Source organism: Plecotus auritus, assembly GCF_963455305.1.
Source record: "Plecotus auritus genome assembly, chromosome: 10".
Lineage (NCBI taxonomy): Eukaryota > Metazoa > Chordata > Mammalia > Chiroptera > Vespertilionidae > Plecotus > Plecotus auritus.
Window position 1 is genome coordinate 46,159,348 of NC_137785.1, and position 22,478 is coordinate 46,181,825.

At 43.8% G+C, this 22,478-nt stretch overlaps 1 protein-coding gene across 2 annotated transcripts in view; it reads right to left on the reverse strand.

Annotated features, from left to right (window-relative positions):
* Positions 1 to 22,478, reverse strand: part of WWP2 (WW domain containing E3 ubiquitin protein ligase 2) — a 131,241-nt gene that overhangs the window by 15,612 nt on the left and 93,151 nt on the right. For both annotated transcript variants that reach the window (XM_080646019.1, XM_080646020.1), the window contains exons 9-10: positions 12,256 to 12,345; positions 4,994 to 5,168 (exon numbers count right to left, since the gene is read on the reverse strand). In XM_080646019.1, the coding sequence (XP_080502145.1) occupies positions 4,994 to 5,168; positions 12,256 to 12,345 (265 nt within the window). The remainder of the gene's footprint in view (positions 1 to 4,993; positions 5,169 to 12,255; positions 12,346 to 22,478) is intronic.

The window sequence follows — 22,478 nt, forward strand, 5'->3', positions numbered from 1 at the left end:
TAGGGCACGTTACCATCAGTGCAACGTGGAGGACGTGCGCAATATCTCCACCACAATTCAGGTTTGTCTGATGGTTACAGAAAAAGATCTCCCAAATTCACAGCGGTCGTTTTGCTGGGGGTGGGATGCAGCATCTCAAGTTCCTCCAAGTTTGTTTGAAACACCCATGCATTTCAGATAATGAAGCCAAATACAATGTCATGGGGTAAGCACTGAGCTGCAGCAGTGATCTTGAAGAAGGAAAGAACTACAGAAAAGGTCATTTTAAGAATTTAAAAGAAGCATTTGGTGCAAAATTATTTGCTGCTTCAGGTCTTTTCTTGGAATGAGTGGACAATCCACAAACACTGAGGGGCTCCGATGGGTACCAACTGGGTTTCAGTGGACTTACAAGCATCTTTTGCTTAACTGTATAAATCAACAGACCAAATGTCTTTACTGACAGTCTCTGTGACCTGCATTGAACTACAAACAAAAAATATTTATCAGCTAGCAAATAACACAGCATCTCGCAGGGGTCCTCAAACTACGGCCCGCGGGCCACATGTGGCCCGCCGAGGACATTTATCCGGCCCGCCGGGTGCCGCTGCCTGCCCTGCTTAGCAGCCGACTCGTCCCGGGCCCGCAGTGCGCATAGGAATTTGTTCATATTTTTTTTTTTAAACTATAGTCCGGCCCTCCAACGGTCTGAGGGACAGTGAACTGGCCCCCTGTTTAAAAAGTTTGAGGACCCCTGAAGAGTGTAGGCACATGACTTAACAACAGCCAATCAGGTGCTCCCACCCAAACTTGCAGGGACCAGAAAGAAAGCATGGGGGCTGTTGGAGACACCTCACTGCTACAGTAGAGACCACAGCCCATTGGAGCATCCAGTGTTTAACAGCAGATAGATGAGCGATGCCCCTAGACCAGTGGTCGGCAAACTCATTAGTCAACAGAGCCAAATATCAACAGTACAACGATTGAAATTTCTTTTGAGAGCCCAATTTTTTAAACTTAAACTTCTTCAAACGCAACTTCTTCAAAATAGACTCGCCCAGGCCGTGGTATTTTGTGGAAGAGCCACACTCAAGGGGCCAAAAAGCCACATGTGGCTCGCGAGCCGCGGTCTGCCGACCACTGCCCTAGACAAATCATCCCTTTGCCCTGCCTACCCCTGGTTTTCTGACAGAGTTTGATTCTTCATCATTCTGTTAATTCCCACTTGATAAATTCTTTTTTTGCTTAAGCTTAACCAAGTAGGTTTCTATTATTCATCAAAATGAACACTGACTAGCATACAAAACACAGGGAGGAGAATACAAAGAAATTATCAGCCCTTTTCTTAATCCTTGACTTTTTAATGTCACAAACTTCATACAATGTTGGCTCTCTTTTGTTAAAGTGGTTTTAAAAAAATGTCTTCAGCATCCTCCTAGTCTCACCTCCAATACTTGTCAGAAGAGAGAAGAGGAAGCAGGAGGGAGGGAGATAGAGATCAGAGACTGATAAACAGGAACACGTGAAATGGAGTCACTGGGAGCCGACCACCTGCCCTTCTCTTCCATCGCACTCCCCAGAATGCATGATCGCAGGTGGGTGGCTCACAGCAGAAAAGCACAGAGGAAGGGGCCAGGAGGGATTATAGCCAGAAGAGAGATCCTAGGACGTGCAGGGGACTCGGGAGAGACAAGGCAGTTTCCTTTATCACTAGGAACAGAAAGGAACGCTGTTGAACAATTTTCCTGGGAAGTGTCCGTGGGTTGGGAGATCCGAGGTACAGGCCATGAGCCAGACAGCTCATGTGAGTTCAAGTCTCTCAGGGAATAAGCACCAAGTTCCAGTAATATTTTAAGATACAAACTCAGAAATAAAGAATGTCTAGCAAATAAAACCAAGGGCGAGAAAGGCTCTGGGAAGGGCATGAAGGTTACAGTGTGGAAGGCAGGCTCCTTTTTTTGTAAAGGTGACACCCAGTGGGTGCAGAACAAAACCCAGGAGCTTGAGAACTCAAGCCCAGGGGCCCTCTGCACAGTGAGAACCAGGTTGTCTATTTCTGGATAATGCAATTTGGCATCCTCATATTAGGAGCCATAGAAAGATTTGCTTCAGTCCTACCGACACTAGATTATTAGGAGAGGACCAAAGGGGGAGCAAAGGAAGACGTGTCACAGAAATAGTAGTAGATGTGAGACGGGTCCTGTCACAATACACAAGGCGCACAACCGGGCCGGGCATCCGCAGTGGACTGCAGTGGGAACCCAAAACAGAAGGCAAAGTGAAAGTGCACATCGAACACAAGTATGTGCATGATGATCATGAGCAACAAAGGCACCAGGCCGTTAGGACAGGAAAACATGTCAGAAATAAGGCAACAGAGACCGAAAAAGATGTGTGTTGAGGCAGATGGAAGGAAGGAACTGCGGGAGTCTGCAATCTGGGGTTCCCTTGATTTCCATTTTGAACTGTATTTTGTGTTCTCTGCAGGGCAGCAAAGAACAGGTCTCACTTTCAGCCCCGCAGGAGAAAGAGGAGGAGGGGAGGCCGCTGGTATAGTTAGTATCAGCTCTTAAGTCTACCACGTCAAATCCTGGGCCAAGGCCAAACCCCAAAATAACTCCATGAAAGCGACTCTTCTTACTTGTAACCAGGACATGGCACCACAGCAAACAAGAGGGGCAAACCAAACCCAAGGGGGAGGGAAATCAACAGAGAGACATTGAAAGCTGACCCAAAAAATATGGGTCTTGTTTCAGGGAGAAAAGGGAACTATCACCTCCATCCAGAGCCCTCCTAAATCCCAACCAAGCTGAGAAAACCGTATTCGAGTACTTAGAAGAAAAAAAAAATTAGTGCTTAATTTTTACTTCTAGGAGACCCTTCAAGTCAAAGTTCTTCCTCTGCAGGCCCAGAATGATGCTGCTACAATGAGAGGCAGGTAAGCGGAACAGAAGTGCCAAAAGATCAAGCAGACGTGAACTCTGGGGTCTTCCTTTTCACATACCAAGCATCTTGGTCAACCTACAGGACCTACCTGGTACTTGTTAGAGAAGGAAAAAAGATCCCTTTAATGGATTCTTTTTTAACTTGAGAAGTTGAGTAAGCAGAAAGACAGAACCATGTGAGGCTCCTAAAATGTGTCCTTGTCTTGAAGTCAAAGGACCAAGATGTCCACACCTTCCCAGTTTTGCAGCCACGACCACCCAAGCAGATGGCAGGTAAGGTTTTTGGGGCCCAGCTCATGAAGAACAATTTCTGAAACGCAGAGGATGACCAGATCCCATCCAATTTAGAAACATGCCAGAACCGGATGCCAGGCATGTGTGAAAGGGGCTGTGGAGTGGGAGGCCTGGCATAAGGACTCAGGCAGTGCTGCACCCGGTAGACCACCAGGGCACTTCAGCTGCTCTTTCCTGTGACAGTGATTAAATGTTGTGGACCAGCTCACAACGTTTCCATCCTCCAATCCACCATGTCCTATGAGGGTTCTACGCGGATCCCAAGCTTCATGTCCAAGGTGCTCTGAGAAAATGCAGAGTTCCAACTTAGGAATCCCACCCCTTCCTCCCCAAAAGGCCATGTGTCTGGGCTCCCTCCAGCCACCATGTTACTGGTGGAAGCTCTGATGGAGTGGAGACTCAGGAAGGTGGGGCTAAGAGGGTTCACAGTATGGGAAACCATAGACAGTTCATTTGGAACCACTCTGAATTCTGGAGTAGAACATTTAAATGCTATTCTGTAGGTAATGGCCACAAAAGTTTTTGAGCCGGTGATAAAAAATGACAGTAAGAAATGCAGAGCAACTCCTTCCCCCTTTCCTTAAACCCTCCACAGTGATTTTTTTTTTTTAACAGTGATGAAATGACAGTGATACCTGAAGACTGCTCTGGTGGGAACAGGCAGTATGAATTGAAGGAGAGAGAATGGCAGCAGAGAGAACAATTCAGAAGCTGCCCTAACCATTTCGTTGGAAGAGGCAGAGGAAAATCAGGAATTAGATAGCAGGAGGTTGATCTAGACTAGGGGGTCAATAAACTTTTTCTGTAAAGGGTCAGACAGTAAATATCTTAGGCTGTATGGGCTACATACTCCCTGTTGTGACTACTTAACTCTGCTATTATAGCTTAAAAGCAGCCACAATCAATACCCCAAGTACAGGGTGTGCTTATCCTTATATAATAAAAGGCTAATATGCAAATTGACCAAATGGCAGAACGACTAGTCGCTATGATACACACTGACCATCAGGGGGCAGATGCTCAATGCAGGAGCTGCCCCCTGGTGGTCAGTGCACTCCCACAGGGGGAGCACTGCTCAGACAGAATCCCTGAGCTGGGCTCATGGCTGGCAAGCATAGCCCGCCTCCGTGGCAGCGCTAAGGAAGTCCAACTGACAGCTTAGGCCCACTCCCCGTGGACATCCCCCAAGGGCTCCCGGACTGTGAGAGCGCGCAGCTTGGGCTGAGGGACCCCCTCCCCACCCCCCCACCCCCGCCACCGAGTGCACGAATTTTGTGCACCGGGTCTCTAGTGTGCCAATAAAACTTTATTTACAAAATCAGGCAAGGGCCAGTTTGGCCCACAGGCCATAGCTTGCCAACCCCTGATCTAGATGAACTTTAAAGGTCCTTTCATCCTTGAGTATCTGTCCGATAATAAAGATCTAAAGAAACACAGTAGCAATGGGAAGAGAAGGATCTGGGTGGTTGCTTAGATTTGAAAGGGTGAGATATAGGAGAAGTCACAGCTGACCAGGCTCTAAGTCCGGGTAAATGAACTTGGATGGGAGGGCCAGAAGAGAAATCCAATGTTGAAAGAAAGATGGTGAATTCAGCTTCAGACACATTGAGTCCTTAGACACAGAGGCTGAGCATCAAGTTACTAAGTTAGAAACACTGGAGTTTGAGGAATTTCACTGTGATGAGTAAAATCTCAGGGTCAGGGCACTGACATTTTCCCTGCTCACCCAACAGGTCAGTGGAGACTAGGCGAAGCTGCAATTTCTGCCCTCTCACCTGGTAGAGGAATCTTTGGCTGAAGTGCTGCATGGCGCCCTGGAGCTGATTCCGCTGTGACTGCCACTGCTCATAGTTGCGCACATACTCAGCTGTGGGGCGCTGCCAGGTGGTGGTCCGAGTGTTGTGATCCACATAGTAAAATCTGCCTCGGGGGTCTGTGCGTTTCTCCCAGCTAAAAACATGAAGCTCAGCATGAATATAGTGACCACCCCACCCCTACCTTCAAATTCTAGCAAAATCTCAGATGGTTGACAAGAAAGGACCACGGGAGGGTGAAGGGTGGTGTCTGGCACAGGAGCTTGGCTGCTCGCGGGAAGCACAGCCAGGCAGGCCCCAATCACAGAGGCTTCTGAGGCTTAGATGATTATAGAGAAAATTTGTGGTTGCATCCTTAGCAAACAATCCCTCCTTACCACTAGCTCCTGATTCCCATTTAGGCAATGTATATGGTTTTAGGGAAGATGACTCTACTCCTAACCCGGGAGTTGAACTATTTACTAAACCAAAAGTGGACAAATACTGGTCAATCAGTGAATCTTGATAGTTTTGCTAGGAATTCTGGAAAAGGCAGTCTCTCTTCCTTGCAGGATATGACTGAGAAAGCATGTAGTCTGGGAGCTATTGGCTGCCATCTTGAACCCAAACAATGTGAAGTTGACCCAGTAGATGGCAGAGCAGAAAAGTGGGGGGAAATCCAGCTCTTTGGTGATATTGTTGAGCTACTAGTTCAGGCTTTACTTGAAACCAGGATCTACATCTAGAATTTTGTTATATGAGCCAATAAATTCTCTTCATTATTGAAGCCTATTTGGATCCCACATTTTTTTTATTGGCATCTTAAATTACCCTGATATAAGGTGCCAGTGAAAACATGTTGCATGGTCATGGGAAGGTGGGTGCAAATGGCAGCAAGACTCTTCCACATTATCTTTGGTGAGTAACAACCTTTCCAAAGTTGGTCCTAAAACTCCCATGGGCAAGACAGGGCTAGAATAGGTGGTAAAAACCTCGGCCGTGCTTGACAGGTTTCATTTCATTTCCACATACACAAGGGCGAGGTGAGCAAGAGAAAGTAAGAGAGGGACGTACCTGCATGGGGTGATGGAAATGTTTTTTATTTTGGTGGGGTGTGGGCTACACGAGCGTATGCATTTGTCAAAACTCTACAAACAGCACATCTGAGATCTATATATCTTATTGTATGTATATTATACTCCAGTTTTAAAGGTGAATTTGAACCTAATTAAGCCTCCATATCTAACTACCAGTTTACAGGAAAGATAAGGGATACAGAAGCATGTTACACAACACCACAAGGTCACAATTAGCCATATCCAGAATATGAGAAACTCTATAAAACAAATGTCCATGATCTTCAACAAATAAATGGTCTGAAGAAAAAAAAAAAAGAAAGGGTAGGAGAACTTATAGGTTAAAAGAGACATACCAGCCAAAAGCAATGTTTTGATCTTAAATCTGGATCTGATTCAAACAAATCAAGTATAAAAACACTTTTAAGCCCTAGCCGGTTTGGCTCAGTGGATAGAGCGTGAGCCTGAAGACTGAAAGGTCCCAGGTTCGATTCCGGTCAAGGGCATGTACCTTGGTTGCGGGCACATCCCCAGTGGGAGGTGTGCAGGAGGCAGCTAATCGATGTTTCATTCTCATCGATGTTTCTAACTCTCTATCCCTCTCCCTTCCTCTCTGTAAAAAATCAATAAAATATATTTTAAACAAAAACAAAACACTTTTAAGACAACTAGGAAAAATGACATGCAAACTGGGTATGACATGAAAGAAGGAAATAGTGTTAATTTTGTTGGGTGGGATAATGGTATTTTGGTTATTTTAGAAAACACCCCATCTGTTAGAGACATATATGATATATTCATGGATCACAAGATATGATGTCTGGGATTTGCTTTAAAATTCATTGGCCCCTCTCCTGGGAGGTCAGATGAAATAAAATGTTATTAATTGTCAGAACCAGGTGAGGGTTACAAGGGACTCACTGTATTATTCTCTCAAATTGGATGTATGCTTAAAATTTTCCATTCTAAGTATGAAGGAGGGGTGGAAAGTGGTTAAAGATAAGAAATCTAAAAAAAAATTAAATTAAAAAGATAAGAGAGATCACTGAAGAAAATAGGACTAGTCCACTGCAAAGAGAACCCAACATAAATTGTGTTGTATGATTCTAAACCGTTGGACTTTGCTCCCTGATTACCTTCACATTTCATCCTCTGAATTCTTACCTTACTCAAATGACTATCATGCTTCAGGCTGGTATCTTCCCAACATTCAGGGTTACACTCCGAGATGACTTTTGGAGCAATCTCTTCAATGACTGTTTTAAACTCAAATCCTCCCTAGACAAGGCTTCTCCCAAGCAGTTCCCAGCCTCATGGCTAGTTCCCAGATTCTGTCTGGCTTGCACCCATTATACTGTCCTGCCTTCACGACCTGCTGTCGCTTTGGATTCAACTAAATACCATGGCTCTCTCCCAAAACGTAAGAGAAAGGAACTTGGTGAAAACAGGTCTTTCCCTGTCTTCTTCAGGTCAGTCCTCCTCCCAGAGTAAAATCACACCATCTTCCCTGACTCTTCCTTCTCTGACTGTCAATAAACCACTCAGCCACAGAGCTTTTTAATTTGTTGTCTCTCTGCCCTTGATTTGCATTTCTGTATCCAACTATCCCTGAACTAATCTCCCCACTCCAACCCAGCCTATAAACTGCCATCCAGAAAACCATACCAGACTGACCTCGTATGTCATGCTCCTGCTCAAAACTTCAGCTGACTCCCCACTGCCCTCCTTTATCATAAGTCCTTTCAACGAGTGATTTTCATTTTATTTTTAAAATATATGTTTTATTGATTTCAGAGAGAGGAAGGGAGGAGAGAAAGAAACATCAATGATGAGAGTCATTGATTGGCTCCTGCACGCCCCCTAATGGGGGTTGAGCCCACAACCCAGGCATGTGCCCTGATCAGGAATCGAACCGTGACCTCCTGGTTCATGGGTCGACCTCAACCGCTGAGCCACACTGACCAGGCTCATTTTATTTTTTTATCAAAGAAATCATGTATATATATAGTTTAAAAACACAAAAAGTACTATAGGGGACACACAAAAAACCCGTATCTCCTGCCCTACCTCTCCCCATTGCTGACTCCTGCTCCGCAAAAGCAACTACTTTCAACTCCTGACTACTTCTTCTACTACTTACATCGGCTTCTTCTACTACTTACATACACACTTCCAAACAACGAGCTTATTCCATGATTTCTGGCCTTCTGCCATCTAGACATAACTTATGGACTTTCCACTATAAATTTGAGGATTTAGTTATTGTATTCCACCCACCACCCCCACAATACACACAAAGCCCTCTTTTGCATCGTCCTCCCAAATAGAAAATCACTAAAGCAATATTCAGAGTTTGTACAATGACTTTGTAGAATACTATAAATACATTTCCTTACGTATACAACTTTTTCCTCCTCTGGAATTAAGAACTGCCTTGTTTTATGCTGCTTGATTTAAAAGAACCTATCACTAATTCACCCCCAGATTCTGACCGGGCAGGTGGCCTCTCGGGGTCATTTAACTCTTAGCCACATTTCTCCCGGAACCCTTCGTGCAACGTGGGCAGTCGTCCTCCAGGCCCGCTCTCCATTATTGTCCTAAGTCATCTTCTTTCACCTTCCTCTTGGGAACCTCTTTTGGCCTCTGAATTGAGTCTCCTGTGCCCTGCATCTCATGACTTCTTTCTTGGTTTCCTCTTATCTGGTGGAATAAACCATGAGTAGCTTCTGAGAAAGGGTGCACCAAAATTAAATTTTTGAAATTCTGCCTGTCTGAAGAAGCCTTTATTTCAACTCTCACATGTCAGTGTAAAAATGGCTGAAACTTGATTTCTAGACAGAAATAATTTTTCACCAGAATTTTGAAGATCATACTCCATAGTTGCTGTTGAGAAGGATAGCATTCTTAATTCCTGATCTTTGATAGGTACTCTATTTGCTCTGGAAGCTTTTGAGATATTCTCTTGGCATTCCGAAATTCCAATAGAATGTATCTTGGGATGGATCTTTACAACCTAGGAATCTTTTTCCTGCACTCGCAGGGAAAACATGTGCACGCACACACACACGTCTTCCATAGCTGAGGCTTTCCAGGGCTCCATAGAGCAAATCAGCTGACTTCCTGGTGGACAGCCCACACTGTAGGCTTGGATTTCAGCTTTCTCAGCTCTGCCACTTATCTATCAGCAACTAAATTCTGATTAATATCTCCCATATGCTGTTTCTCCTCTTCCATTCCTTTATCATTGACGGTTTATACCTTTATTGCCATTTTTGTGAGTTTTCAGGAAGGAACAGAAATAAACACACATTCAATCCCCATGTTTAAGTAGAAGTCTCCTGCACTGGTGAATTTCAAACTCCCAAGCAGCATAATCTCACCCTTGATTTCCAATGAAGCCTTATGCCCAATCACAATCACAGAGCAGTGGCTGGAGGCCGAGTCACCTCTCCTTCTTTGGTTCCAGGGGGCATCTCCACCAAACCTATGAGCCTTGGACATACTTTGAGCATCTTTGTTTTACACAAACCTTCCAATGCAACAAAACTGTTCCATGCATCATTCCTTAACCACACCTTTTACACTCACACTGTTCCCCCAACCTAGACTGCCTTCTTCTTATTTAAGTCCACTTTCAGCCTTTCCTGCAAAACCAAACTGGACCCACCTCCATCGGTGAGGCCTCCCCAACGCCATGCTTTATGATGACCACTCCTCACCTCTGGGCTGAGTACCACCTAAGAGTGACTAAAGAGCAAATTATCACATGCATCCTTAGTTACCAGGTGCTGGATAGAATTACTCGTCATCATACAAGTGTCCCATGGGGTTGAGAGAAAGGGACGGCCATGATAAAGTGAATCCTTTGGCTCAGTCTCACTCCTCGGTGATCAGGTCTGCTGAGATTATCTGTAGTTTCAAGATTGCTCTCGCCACGGTAATACTTCCCTAGGGTGGAACTTCTCCCATTCACTAGCAATGAAAGCTTAAGCATTCTGTCCTCTCTGGGTTCCCTGTTACATAGCGGAAGTAAGTGCCAGGGACTCAAAGGTCTGGGCCTAAAACTCAGGAAGAACTAATAGGCTATGTGGGTGTAGAGCTGAGCCATCTCCCAATAAAACATTAAAACTATCCTGAAAATAAGAAAGCTGGATCTAGTATCCCACCTCAATCCTTAAAGAAGTGTAAAACCTCAGCCATCCTTAGAAGATATCATTAAATATCTTCATTTAGATTCCATCCAAAAGTTCACCAGGTGAAGGCCTACATAACTATAGACTAGAGAGGTTAAGAGGCAGCTACCAGCATACTTACCGAGTTACCACTGCTTTTAAACAGATGTGCTGTTAAATACACAAAGAACAAGTTTGCAACACATCCTGATAAAAGGCAATGATTAATTTGTGACACAATTGGAGAAATTTGACTACTGACTGATGATAGCAAGGAAATACTGTTAACAATATGGTAGTTTTATTTTAAATGAGAGGACTTTTTTTAGAAACATATACAAAATATGGACAATTACTCTGTCACAATTACTCAACTCTGCTGTTGAGCACAAAAAGCAGCCATAGGTGGTAAGTAAACAAACGAGTGTGGCTGTGTTCCAATAAAACTTTGTTTGCAAAAACAAATTGGAGGGCTGGATTTTGTCACAGGCCCACAGTTTGCCAGCCCCTGATATAGATGAAGCAAGATTGGCTATCAGTTGATAATTATTGAAGCTAAGTGTTGAATATGTGTGGATTCTCTCTGCTTTGTGCATAATTGAAAATTTCCATAATAATATAATTTCCATAATAAAATTTTTACTTTTTTCCCAAAGAAGTCAATGTTTCACTTCAGTAATTTCACTGGACTTAAAGTCAAAGTAGAAAACAGCCGTAGCTGGTTTGGCTCAGTGGAAAGAGTGTCGGCCTGTGGACTGAAGGGTCCCGGGTTCGATTCCAGTCAAGGGCACATGCCTGAGCTGAGGGCTCCATCCCCAGCAGGAGGCATGCAGGAGACAGCCGATCAATAACTCTCTCTCAACAATGATGTTTCTATCTCTCTCCCTCTCCCTTCCTCTCTGAAATCAACAAAAATATATTACACCAAAAAAAAAAAAAAAAAAAAGGAAAGAAAAGAAAACACAGCAAAGACTAAGGATGACGGATTATGAATTTCATTTCCAGAAGGGTAAGGAAAATAGAAGCACTCTACCGGATCACAAACTGAGAGCTGCCTGTCAATGGAAGTTTGTAGGACCAGAAGGCGAGTGGTATTTACCTGGCCAACGCCTGACAGCTGAACTAAACAAGACATGGGGGCTCTGCACCTCTGACACCCTCTCCCTGGCAAGCTGAGGAGGGAGAAGTGTTCACGTTTTATGCAGGAGCCCTTCGTGGCTGCTTTACTGGGGGGTGATGCTTTCCTGAGTGCAGAATACATTCCCTTGTGAAAGTTCTCAGGACCGGGAGACACGTGTGGAAAGAACTTTCTGTCCCTGGCAGAGAGGGAACCAAATCTCTTCTCCTTGAACTTGGATAGTCTTCTCTCACTTGGAAGCCTCACTCATCCTCTGGTTTTGGAGAACTTGAGCCACGTTCTCACAAAGCCCAGCTGAACAAGAAGCACACTGTCTTCAGGGGCTGGCTGGGCACAGGGAGCTGTGAGGTGTACCGCTGCTCTTTCTAATGTGGCCTCCCCATGCCCCATTTTCTCAGACATGCTCTAAAAATCCCAGGATGTTGTAAGAAGGTCAGAATTAAGGTAAGTGAGTAGGAAAAGCAATCAAGGAACCCTGAACTTTGCTACCTCTGCAGAAACAAACTGAAAACCTGGCCCTAGTAGGATATTTCTGTAGGTGAAAAGACTGAGGACATGCAGACAGCAGTGGCCCAGGAGGCCTCCTCAGCCCTCCTTCCTCCAGGATCCAACAGCCACGGTAGCTCTGAATACCACTTACTAAAGCCCAGGGCCATCGGTCATGGCCAATATAATGCATGAGAGGAGAGGGGAAAGAATATAGAAGGGGAAGACCGTGGGAGGAGGGAAAAAAGAGAGAGAACGTAGAAGAAAGTGGGGCAAATAAAGAGGAGGCTACGGCAGTTAGTGGTGGAGAAGCCACGGGGTGACTCTTGGTGGCAGCTTTAGAGTCTCAGGGCTCGTTGGCCCAGGCCTTACCCTGGAGGAAGAGGACGTTCCCAGGTGGTGGTCTTGGTATTGTGGTCAACATAATAGACACGGCCGTTGGGCAACTCTCGCTGTTCCCACCTGAAAAATAAAGTCAAGGGAAGCATGAGATGCACAGTTGAAAGGCATACATCCTTGTGTGAAAGGGAGTCCTTCACCACTGATGTGGCTAATTTGAGAAGAAACATCAAGGATGACATGCAAGATCAACCAGTGGTCAAACCAACCCCATGCTGCCACTGCAGTCCCTGGAGTGCTTCCTGAGAAAACCAGAACAGCTCCCTCTGTGGACTCACAGTTCCAGGATACACCATCAATCGCTCTAAATGCCCCTCAATGACACATATGAATCTACATTCCATGGAGTTTTCAAAATCAGTCTTTCTTGCCCTTCTTGAGATCAAAAAATCCATTTAGGAATATGATTAAAGCTGAAGACTCTTTCCTCCCAAAATGCACTCATCAACCCAAAACTCTATATACAATTTCTGGGGTTCACAGACCTCTCCTTGAGTTTATCTATGGATACCTCCATAGCCTTTTTAGCCTATATTACCTCTTGAAGCCACAATTTATATGATTACCACTGTTCTCCTAGCATCATATATATTCACGATCACATTTCTTTTTAGAATACAGGATTCATTTATAGAGAATCATGTGTATATATATATATATATATATATATATATATATATATATATATATAATTGATTTCAGAGAAGAAGGAAGAGGGAGAGATAGAAACATCAATGATGAGAGAATCATTGAGAGGCTGCATCCTGCACTCCCCCTACTGGGGATCGAGCCCACAACCTGGGCATGTGCCCTTGACCGGAATCGAACCCAGGAACCTTTAGTCCTCAGGCCGACACTCTATCCACTGAGCCAAACCAGCTAGGGCTACAGAGAATCTTTAAGAGAGATCTGGGTGACTCAAAGAAATACTGCATAATTATTTATTGACTGCTCTATACACCCATGTTATTTATTGACTGCTCTACCCATAAGTCTGTGTGTCAGTGAATATGAGATTGGGGTGCTGAGGGTGGCTCATCTGTGCTAATAGAGGAACAACAAGGTAGCAGATGAAATAAAGAGATAATCCACAAGCAAAATCATGACAAAGTACAGCCAAGGGCCACCCATCCCCACACTACCAATTATTCCTACACTCAACAAGCTGATGGTAACTCTGCTTACCCAGGATACAGTAACCAATATATAAAGAATGCAAAAATTTACATTTATAAAATGATTACCACTTTCTAAAAGATATTTAATGGTCCCATTCATGTTTATGTTTTACACTGATTTTACTTACTTCTCTTTAGGGAAAAGGTAACCTTTTCCAAGAACCTGATACAGTCAATTCTGCTGAAACACTTGTTTTGAAAATGCAGATCTATTCCAATATGATTGATACATGATGGAACAATTTGAGCATAATGCAAATTTTACGTTTGCTTACGTATGATTTTGCCTTTGAGAAACACGAGGTGAACAAAGGCGAATTCCCCCAGCTAAACTCAGTCACATAGGAATACAAAACCCACACATCTACCAGTTACTTCAGTTTACCACCTTATATACCACACCCATCTGGTGTTACAACTCCCATCTGATTTCAGATAATACTTCTTGCACAACTTCGGGACAACACCCACAAACTCCAACTCTGCTTCCACAGCGAACTTCAGGTCTTTTCATGGAAACGTGCCATATTAATTGTCATGTTATGCATCTCAACCATTTAACATGTGTAAAACTGTGTTACCATCATTGTTAGGTTCCTATTTTTGTATATGTCACTGACAAATTTTTGCCCCCAACCCATTTTTCCCCATAAGCCCTGTGGTTTCTGTGTGATTGTACAGAACGTGGTGCTTTTTAGGAATACACATTACAGCAGAGCTGACTGTGCACTGAAATAAGTGTCCTGATTTCTCTTATGAAGCCTGGTGCAACTACTCTGATAGATGTTAGCTTTATTCAATACCATTTTTTTTAAAACCAGGATGAGTGCACGGATCAGCCCCTCTAAGACCAGTTCAGATACAGATATAAATGAGGTTTTTAAGGCAACGAAGGGAAGAGGGGCACCACCACCCACTGAGCAATTATAAGGAGCCTCGGGCTCATGTTTTACCTCATGCAGTCCTTGCCTCCATCCTTTAAGGTGGGAAATGCCATCACCATTGAGGAAACTGAGGCTCAGAAAAGCTAAGTAACTCGCTTAGCTTTTAAACAGATGTGGAGGAAAGGGAAGGTCAGTTGGAATTTATAGGGAACCTGCAGACAGGTTCAGATGCTTTCCCAATCCCTGTCTCAACGTGAACAGCCTTCCCTGTAGGGAGCCCTGTAGAATCAAGACGCCTAGGGAGGAATTATAATGGGTCCACTGTGTGCGTTTCCAGTCTCTGCTCTCATCACAACCCCTCTGCTCAGATATGACCTACCGGAAGAGGTGGCACTTTATGCACCACGGGCGCGTGAGCCTGGGAGCAGTGAGGGCCAGGGGTTCAACACTCCCACGACTCAGAAGGGATCAACTGCTGGGTTGAGGATACCTTGAGAACCTTTTGTCTCCTGGGTATTCTTGCTCAAAGTTCTGGTTGAAGTGGATACTGGTGGCTTGACCCAGGTGCCCTGGTTCCTCTTATTGCAGCAGGAAGATCCTCACACATCATGTAGTATTTTATTAAAAGGACAGAATCTGCCCTGGCCAGTTTGGCTCAGTGGATTGAGTGTCGGCCTGCAGACTCAAGGGTCCCAGGTTCGATTCCGATCAAGGGCATGTACCTTGGTTGCAGGCACATCCCCAGTGGGGGGTGTGCAGAAGGCAGCTGATTGATGTTTCTCTCTCATCAATGTTTCTAACTCTCTCTCCCTCTCCCTTCCTCTCTGTAAAAAATCAATAAAATATATTTAAAAAAAAAATAAATAAAATAAAAGGACAGAATCCTTTGGTGGAAGTGACCAGGTGAAAATGCATACAAGGTAAAGCTGAAGATCTTCTCCCTATGGGTGCCCCTCTAAGTTAAAGACGAAAGAGGAACAAACATGGCCAGCTCAAGAGGCTGGTGTCCCATCTGTGAAGATCTAAAACCTCTGAGGAGGAAAGGCAGGCTGATAACACACGGTGGCTTCACGCCAACTCTCCAAACTCCTCACGCCTGTTCTGTAATTGAGGAGCAAATCTGATACCTCTTGATTCATCTGAGTTTGGAAATGAGGAAAGTCTTGAGGAAGATACTTGGCTTAAGGGTAAATACTGAAATAGGGAAACTCCTTGAGGCAATGGCAGGAAAGACCCTTTCATAGTGTTTGCTTCTGATAAACTTAAGAAGCTGAGAACGCTTCCGAATTCCCTAAGACATTAGCTATCTCTTTCCCTTCCCTGGCAATTTTGTGGCACAAAAGCACCAACAAAATTAGTTTCCTCATTTTGTGGTCACTATTTGGAAAACTGTCCATAGTATGTGGATGGGGCTACCCCTTTTGTAAAGACCCGATATTTATTGTAGCAATTGGAGATAAAAGGCACTAGAAGACTCTTTCTTTATTCCAACAATTCTTTTGTGACAACTTTCATCTAATAAGTAGGCTCTACTTTTGACTTCTTTTATATTTCATTTGAGGCAAGGAGAAAACTTTGGTTTTATTGTACTTTGGCTACTATCTTAATTTGAAGATGGCATACTACTTGAAATCCCATGAAGTAAATGCCCTTAATTGGCACAGCAGAGTTCCCACATACTGCCAGAAAGGAAATCGGTGTGAATCCTCTTCGCTTATAGTCAAGATTTACAGCAGCTCTTTCCAAGCCTAGACTAGATCTGTCCGTCCCATCTTTGATCCCAGCTGATCCTAGAAATCAAAGTCTCTCTTTCAGGGACTGTTACTGTCCAGCAAATCTCAGTGTCCTTCTATGAACCCTCTCAACTGGCTTAGCTAGAAAAATAGTTACCAGAGAAATAAGGCCTTTCTTCCATTACCTTTTTGATAGCTACGTTTTTCCTTTTAAAACTGGACTCCTGCTCAGATTAAATGTCCATGTGGGTCCTCCCTGATCCATGACCTGGCCTAGCTGCTTTTCTTAGAGAACTCTCAACTCCTCCCTTACCTGCACGGCTCCTCAGAATTCATATGAATCTCTTCCCTTCATTCATGCGGCACAGTCGGTTAATTCCATTGTCAATCAAACGAACCTCCTGATTCTCATTTCTCCTCAGTAACTGCTGACCCACATAGCTCAAGCCTTCTGACTGTCTTGGTTTGGTCTCCCCATGCCAAGAAAGTGATACTAGCAGCAACCTTTCATCAGCACATCCCTGTCAGGGCTTAGGTTTCTGTCTCTTCTAAGCATCTTCTTCCCACTGAGATTAAAAGGCTTTTCAATCAACCGACCCGTGGGTCTCAATACTGCATCCTGGTCACGTGGGTCATATCCTCTCCCACTGAATAGTTTTCTTTGATGCTGTCAGAAACAGTGTTCAAAGCATCAAGCATGCTTCAGGTCCCTTCCCAACACATTGCTCCTTGGCCTTCAATGAGTAACATTCAGCTGGACCACAAGACTACACAGGGTCTTTGTATCCAAAAGTACCTAAAAGTAGTCTCCAGTTTCAATTAATCTTAGATACTCTTTTAAACCTAAATTATCTTTGCTCCTGTGGATTTTAACTGCCCTTTATTCAGCTTTGTATCTTCCATGTACATGCCCCAATTTCTTCAGCAGCAGCAGCATTAAAAGGGTAAAGGCTGCCAGGCCAGCGTGGCTCAGTGGTTGATCATCGACCTATGAACCAGGTCAAGGTTTGATTCCTTGGTCAGGAAACATGCCCTGGTTGTGGGCTCCATCTCCAGTGGGGGGCATACACGAGAGAGCCAATCAATGATTCTCTCTCATCATTGATGTTTCTGTCTCTCTCGCCCTCTCCTTGCCTCTCTGAAATCAATAAAAATATTTTTTAAATAAGAAATAAAAGGGTAAAGGCTAAAGATCTCAATCCCATTATTGGGATAACTTACAATCATTTCTCTCCTATGTTTTCCTGAAAAGAAACTATCTGGTCATCTGAAACACATTTTCTTGTGGAAGGTTTCCTAAAAGGTGTCCAAGAAATTAATTCTCAGTGACCTGCTATTACAGTGTGTATTCAATGATCCTGACCAATATACTTCTTGATCAGATTCCGCTATGTTTGAACAGAATGTTTCACCAGGTGCAGGATTACTATAAGTTGGGAAAGGATAAAAGCTGGGTGTGGGTTGCAGGTCCGTATTAGAGACATTCTCTTTAAATGGCCCTTACAAATTTACACGTCAGAAATTCTATCTGTGGGCAGCGATTCCTCTAGGGCAGCGGTCACCAACCTTTCAGACCTCGCGGACCACCAGTTGGCAACCGCTGCTCTAGGGAGTCCTCAGGCGCCTTGCCCTTCCCCGTCCTCTTCCTCCCAGGCATGGTACCTCTGCCTTTCTCTCTAAGCTCCAAGGGCCCTTCTACTACATCTGTAACTTTCTAAATAAACTTTCTCTTATAATTTGAAAAAAATCCTATCTTCCTAAGAGCATTGTTAACTTACATTATTTATTAATTTGCTTACAGGGCATTAGTAAACTTGACCCTCATTCAACAAATATTCTGTTAGAAAATAAAGTCAAAACCAAAAGCCAAAACCCCTTTGCACCCTTAAAAGATGCCTGGCTGGTTACTTAGACAAAAACCAAACTTCAGAAAATGCACTGAGAGTATTCAAGTATTCTTAAAGCCTCCAATGTAGAAGCTCAATTCCCCGCAGGCAAGAACTAATGGGATTCATATTTTCTTACTTTATGCCCCTATAATACATGACTCTGAACCAAATCCTATTCCCCAAGCTCTGGTCACTTCCGGGGTGGACCATGAGATTTATTTCTCTGTAGGGACGTTTCAGACTGCTTTATGAGTCAGAAATCTCTGTGTAATAGAACACATTTCCTGCTCACTGTTTTCATTGCTTCGGTAGGTCCTTTGCAAACTGCGTAGGAAATGTGTTAAACTCGGTCCTTCCCCCGAGAACCTTTCTTGAAATACTGAGCTTTCCTTTAAATCTTAGCACACTAACCCGTTTTTTAAACTATCAACAACTAGACTTTATGCCCTTAAAGCACATGATGGCACAGTAGTAGCTACCAAGGCTTCTGAATTAATTCTATTTTTTTATTCCTCTTCTTCAACTATCCCTCCCCTTTTTTTGTTGCCTTAGAAAAGTCTCCAAAGCTCTTCAATGGAAGTTGGCAACATTAAAAGATATACTTTCAGAGAGGCAAGAAAATTCCTGGAGATAGTATATATAAAAAATATTATTTTATGACCCAGCAATTCTGCTTCTGGGAATATACCCGAAGAAACTCGAAATACTAATTCAAAAGAATATATGCACCCCTGTGTTCACTGCAGTGCAGTTCAAGTGCCCATCAGTAGATGGGTGGATAAAAAAGCTGTGGTATATTTATATAAAGGCATACTACTCAGCTATAAAAAAGAAGGAAATCTTACCCTTTGCAACAGCATGGATGGACCTGGAGAACATTATGCAATTAGAAATAAACCCATCAGAGAAAGACAAGTACCATATGATTTCACTCATATGTGGAATCTAATGAACAAAATAAACTAACAAAATAGAAACAGACTCATAGAGAACAAACTGGCAGTTGTCAGAGGAAGGGTGGGAGCTTGCAGGACTGGGTGAAAAAGATAGAGGGACTAAGCAAAACAACAACAACAGAAAAACCTCATAGACACAGACAACCAATATGGTGATCACCAGAGGGAAAGGGGGGTGAGGGGCAGTAGAAGAGGGAATAGGGGGTAAATGGTGATGGAAAGGGACTTGACTTGGGGTAGTGAACACACAATACAATATACAGATGATGTACACTTGAAACCTATCCTACATAATAAAAGGCTAATATGCAAATAGACCAAACAGTGGAATGACCAGTTGCTATGATGCACACTGACCACCAGGGGCTTCCCCGTGGTGGTCAGTGCGCTCCCACAGGGGGAGTGCTGCTTAGCCAGAAACCGGGCTCATGGCTGGTGAGCACAGCAGTGGTGGCAAGAGCCTCTCCCATCTCCACAGCAATGCTAAGGATGTCTGACTGCTGGCTTAGGCCCACTCCCCGCAGGGAGCAAGCTGTCAGTCAGACATCCCCCGAGGGCTCCCGGACCGCGAGAGGGAACAAGCTGGGCTGAGGGACTGCCCCACTTCAGTGCACAAATTTCGTGCACTGGGCCTCTAGTATAATATTATTAACCAATGTCACCCCAATAAATTCAATAAAAAGTTTAAATTTTTTTTTAACATTTTGCAATTACAAGATTTTACATATCTGGCAATGTAGAGAATAGTCACTCTTAAAAAAATAAGAATAGGAGAAACCAAGATGATAGCATAGGTAAACAACTGAACTTGCTGCCTCACACAACCACTTCAAAACTACAACTAAAAGACAAAACGGACATCATCCAGAACCACAGGAAGGCTGGCTGAGTAGAAATTCTACAACGAGAAGAAAAGCGAAAAGCACACTGAGACTCAGAGGAGGTGCGGAAGTAAAGTGTGGAGGTACGGAGTCACACGCGTGGAAAGGGCTGGCAACTGAGCACGCAGTTGTCTTTTTCAATCGGGAGGGAGACACAAGCTCCCGACTGCTCTGAACTCTGGTTCTAGGCGAGACTCTGGGGACCCATACGGAGGGGAAAGTGGACTGTCTGGCATTGGGCCGGAACACGAGGGTGGCTTTTTCTCAGAGGTGCTTGCAGCAATTACCGTGTGACACTGAAACCCGGGGGCCTCTTAGGGCAGGGTTGAAGGTTAGCCATTGCTGTATGCTCTGCCTTGTTGAGTCCCTGAGACCCCACCCCACCCAATTTACACCCCACCCCAGCTGTGCACAGAGGCTTTTGCAAATGAATGGCCTGGCCCTTTGCAATCTAAAAATTACCTAACAAACTGCAGCTGGGTCAGAGAACCCCAGAACTTCGAAAAGAAGGCCCAAGGCCCCTCAGCAGCTTGCATTGCTTCACAGCTGGGCCTCATCTGGGCACCTCCAAACCCCAAACAAAGAAGAGGAATCTGCAGATCTCTCCATAGCTTCTGCTGGGTGGCCTCAGGCAGAGGCTAAATTAGCACCTCCTTGGAGATCCAAGAGCCGGTGTACCCAGGGGTCAGAGTAAGACCATCCAGATTACAACTCCTCAGATCCATAAGGGACACACTCACGGGGCAGACTCAGTGAGCACCAAAGCCCCACTGAAGCAAGTCCTGCCCCATAAGGGTATTTCCAGCACAGAAGTTCTCCCATCGTAGACACAACTGATCCTCACAGCTAATTGGCCTGGAGGTCAATTTCTCCCAGTGATACCAACAACAATCAAGGCTTAACTATAACAAGACTGTGCACACAGCCCACAAAGGGGTGCACCAAGAGTGTCCACCTTAGGCAATTGGGGAGGCTGAGCCACTGAGCCCTATAGGACACCTAGCACACAAAGCCACTCTATCAACACAGGGAAGCAGCCAAAATGCGAAGACAAAGAAACAGGTCACAAACGAAAGAAATGGAGGAAAGCAAACGACTGGATATAGAGTTCAAAACCACGGTTATAAGGTTTTTCAAGAATTTTCTAGAAAAGGCTGATAAATTTAGTGAGTCCCTCAAGGATATGAAAAAGGACTGACTAGAAATTAAGCATACACTGACTAAAATAAAAAATAATATATAGAGATCCAACAGCAGACTAGAGGATCACAAGAATCAAGTCAAAGATTTGAAATACAAAGAAGCAAAAAATACCCAACTGGAAAAGAAAAAAGAATCCAAAAATATGAAGATAGTGTAAGGAGCCTCTGGGACAACTTCAAGCATACCAACATCTGAATTATGGGGGTGCCAGAAGACAAGAGAGAGCAAGATACAGAAAACCTATTTGAAGAAATAATGACAGAAAACTTCCCTCACCTGGTGAAAGAAATAGACTTACAAGTCCAGGAAGCGCCACACGAAGACACATCATAATTAAAATGCCAAGAGCAAAAGACAAAGAGAGAATCTTAAAAGCAGCAAGAGAAAAACAGTTAGTTACCTACAAGGGAGCACCCATAGGACTGTCAGCTGATTTCTCAACAGAAACTATGCAGGCCAGATGGGAGTGGCAAGAAATATTCAAAGTGATGAATAGCAAGAACCTACAACCAAGATTACTCTACCCAGCAAAGCTATCATTCAGAATTGAAGGTCAGATGAAGAGCTTCACAGATAAGAAAAAGCTAAAGTTCATTACCGCCAAACCAGTATTATATGAAATGCTGAAGGGTATTCTTTAAGAAGAGGAAGAAGAAGAAAAAGATAAAGATAAAAATTATGAACAACAAATACATATCTATCAACAAGTGAATCTAAAAATCGAGTGAATAAAAAATCTGATGAACAGAATAAACTGGTGAATATAACAGAATCAGGGGCATAGAAAGGGAGTGTACTGACAATTCTAGGGGGAATGGGGGTGTGGGGAGTATGGGAAAAGACTGGACAAAAAGCGTACACCTAGCCGAAACCGGTTTGGCTCAGTGGATAGAGCGTCGGCTTGCGGACTGAAGGGTCCCGGGTTCAATTCCGGTCAAGGGCATGTACCTTGGTTGCGGGCACATCCCCAGTGGGGGGTGTGCAGGAGGCAGCTGATCGATGTCTCTCTCTCATCGATGTTTCTAGCTCTCTATCCCTCTCCCTTCCTCTCTGTAAAAAAATCAATAAAATATATTAAAAAAAAAAAAAGCGCACACCTATGGATGAGGACAATGGGGTGGAGTAAGGGCAGAGGGTGGGGTGGGAACCAGGCGGAGGGGAGCTATGGGGGGGAAAAAGAGGAACAACTATAATAATCTGAACAATAAAGATTTATTAAAAAAAGATAACAATAAAAAATAAGATAATCAAAATTATTTTTAAATTACATAAATATACTGTTTTTCATTAAATCTAAAGTCCTGTCCATTCTTACCTGCATGCTTAAGATATTTTACAATAAACATATAAAATTTAAAAGCACATACCATAAGATTACCAAATGTTAATGATGTTTGTAAATGTGTGTATGTGTGTGTGTATGTGGTCTCGGGCAAATGGCTTAAGGTTCCCTGATTTGCAAAACGAGGACA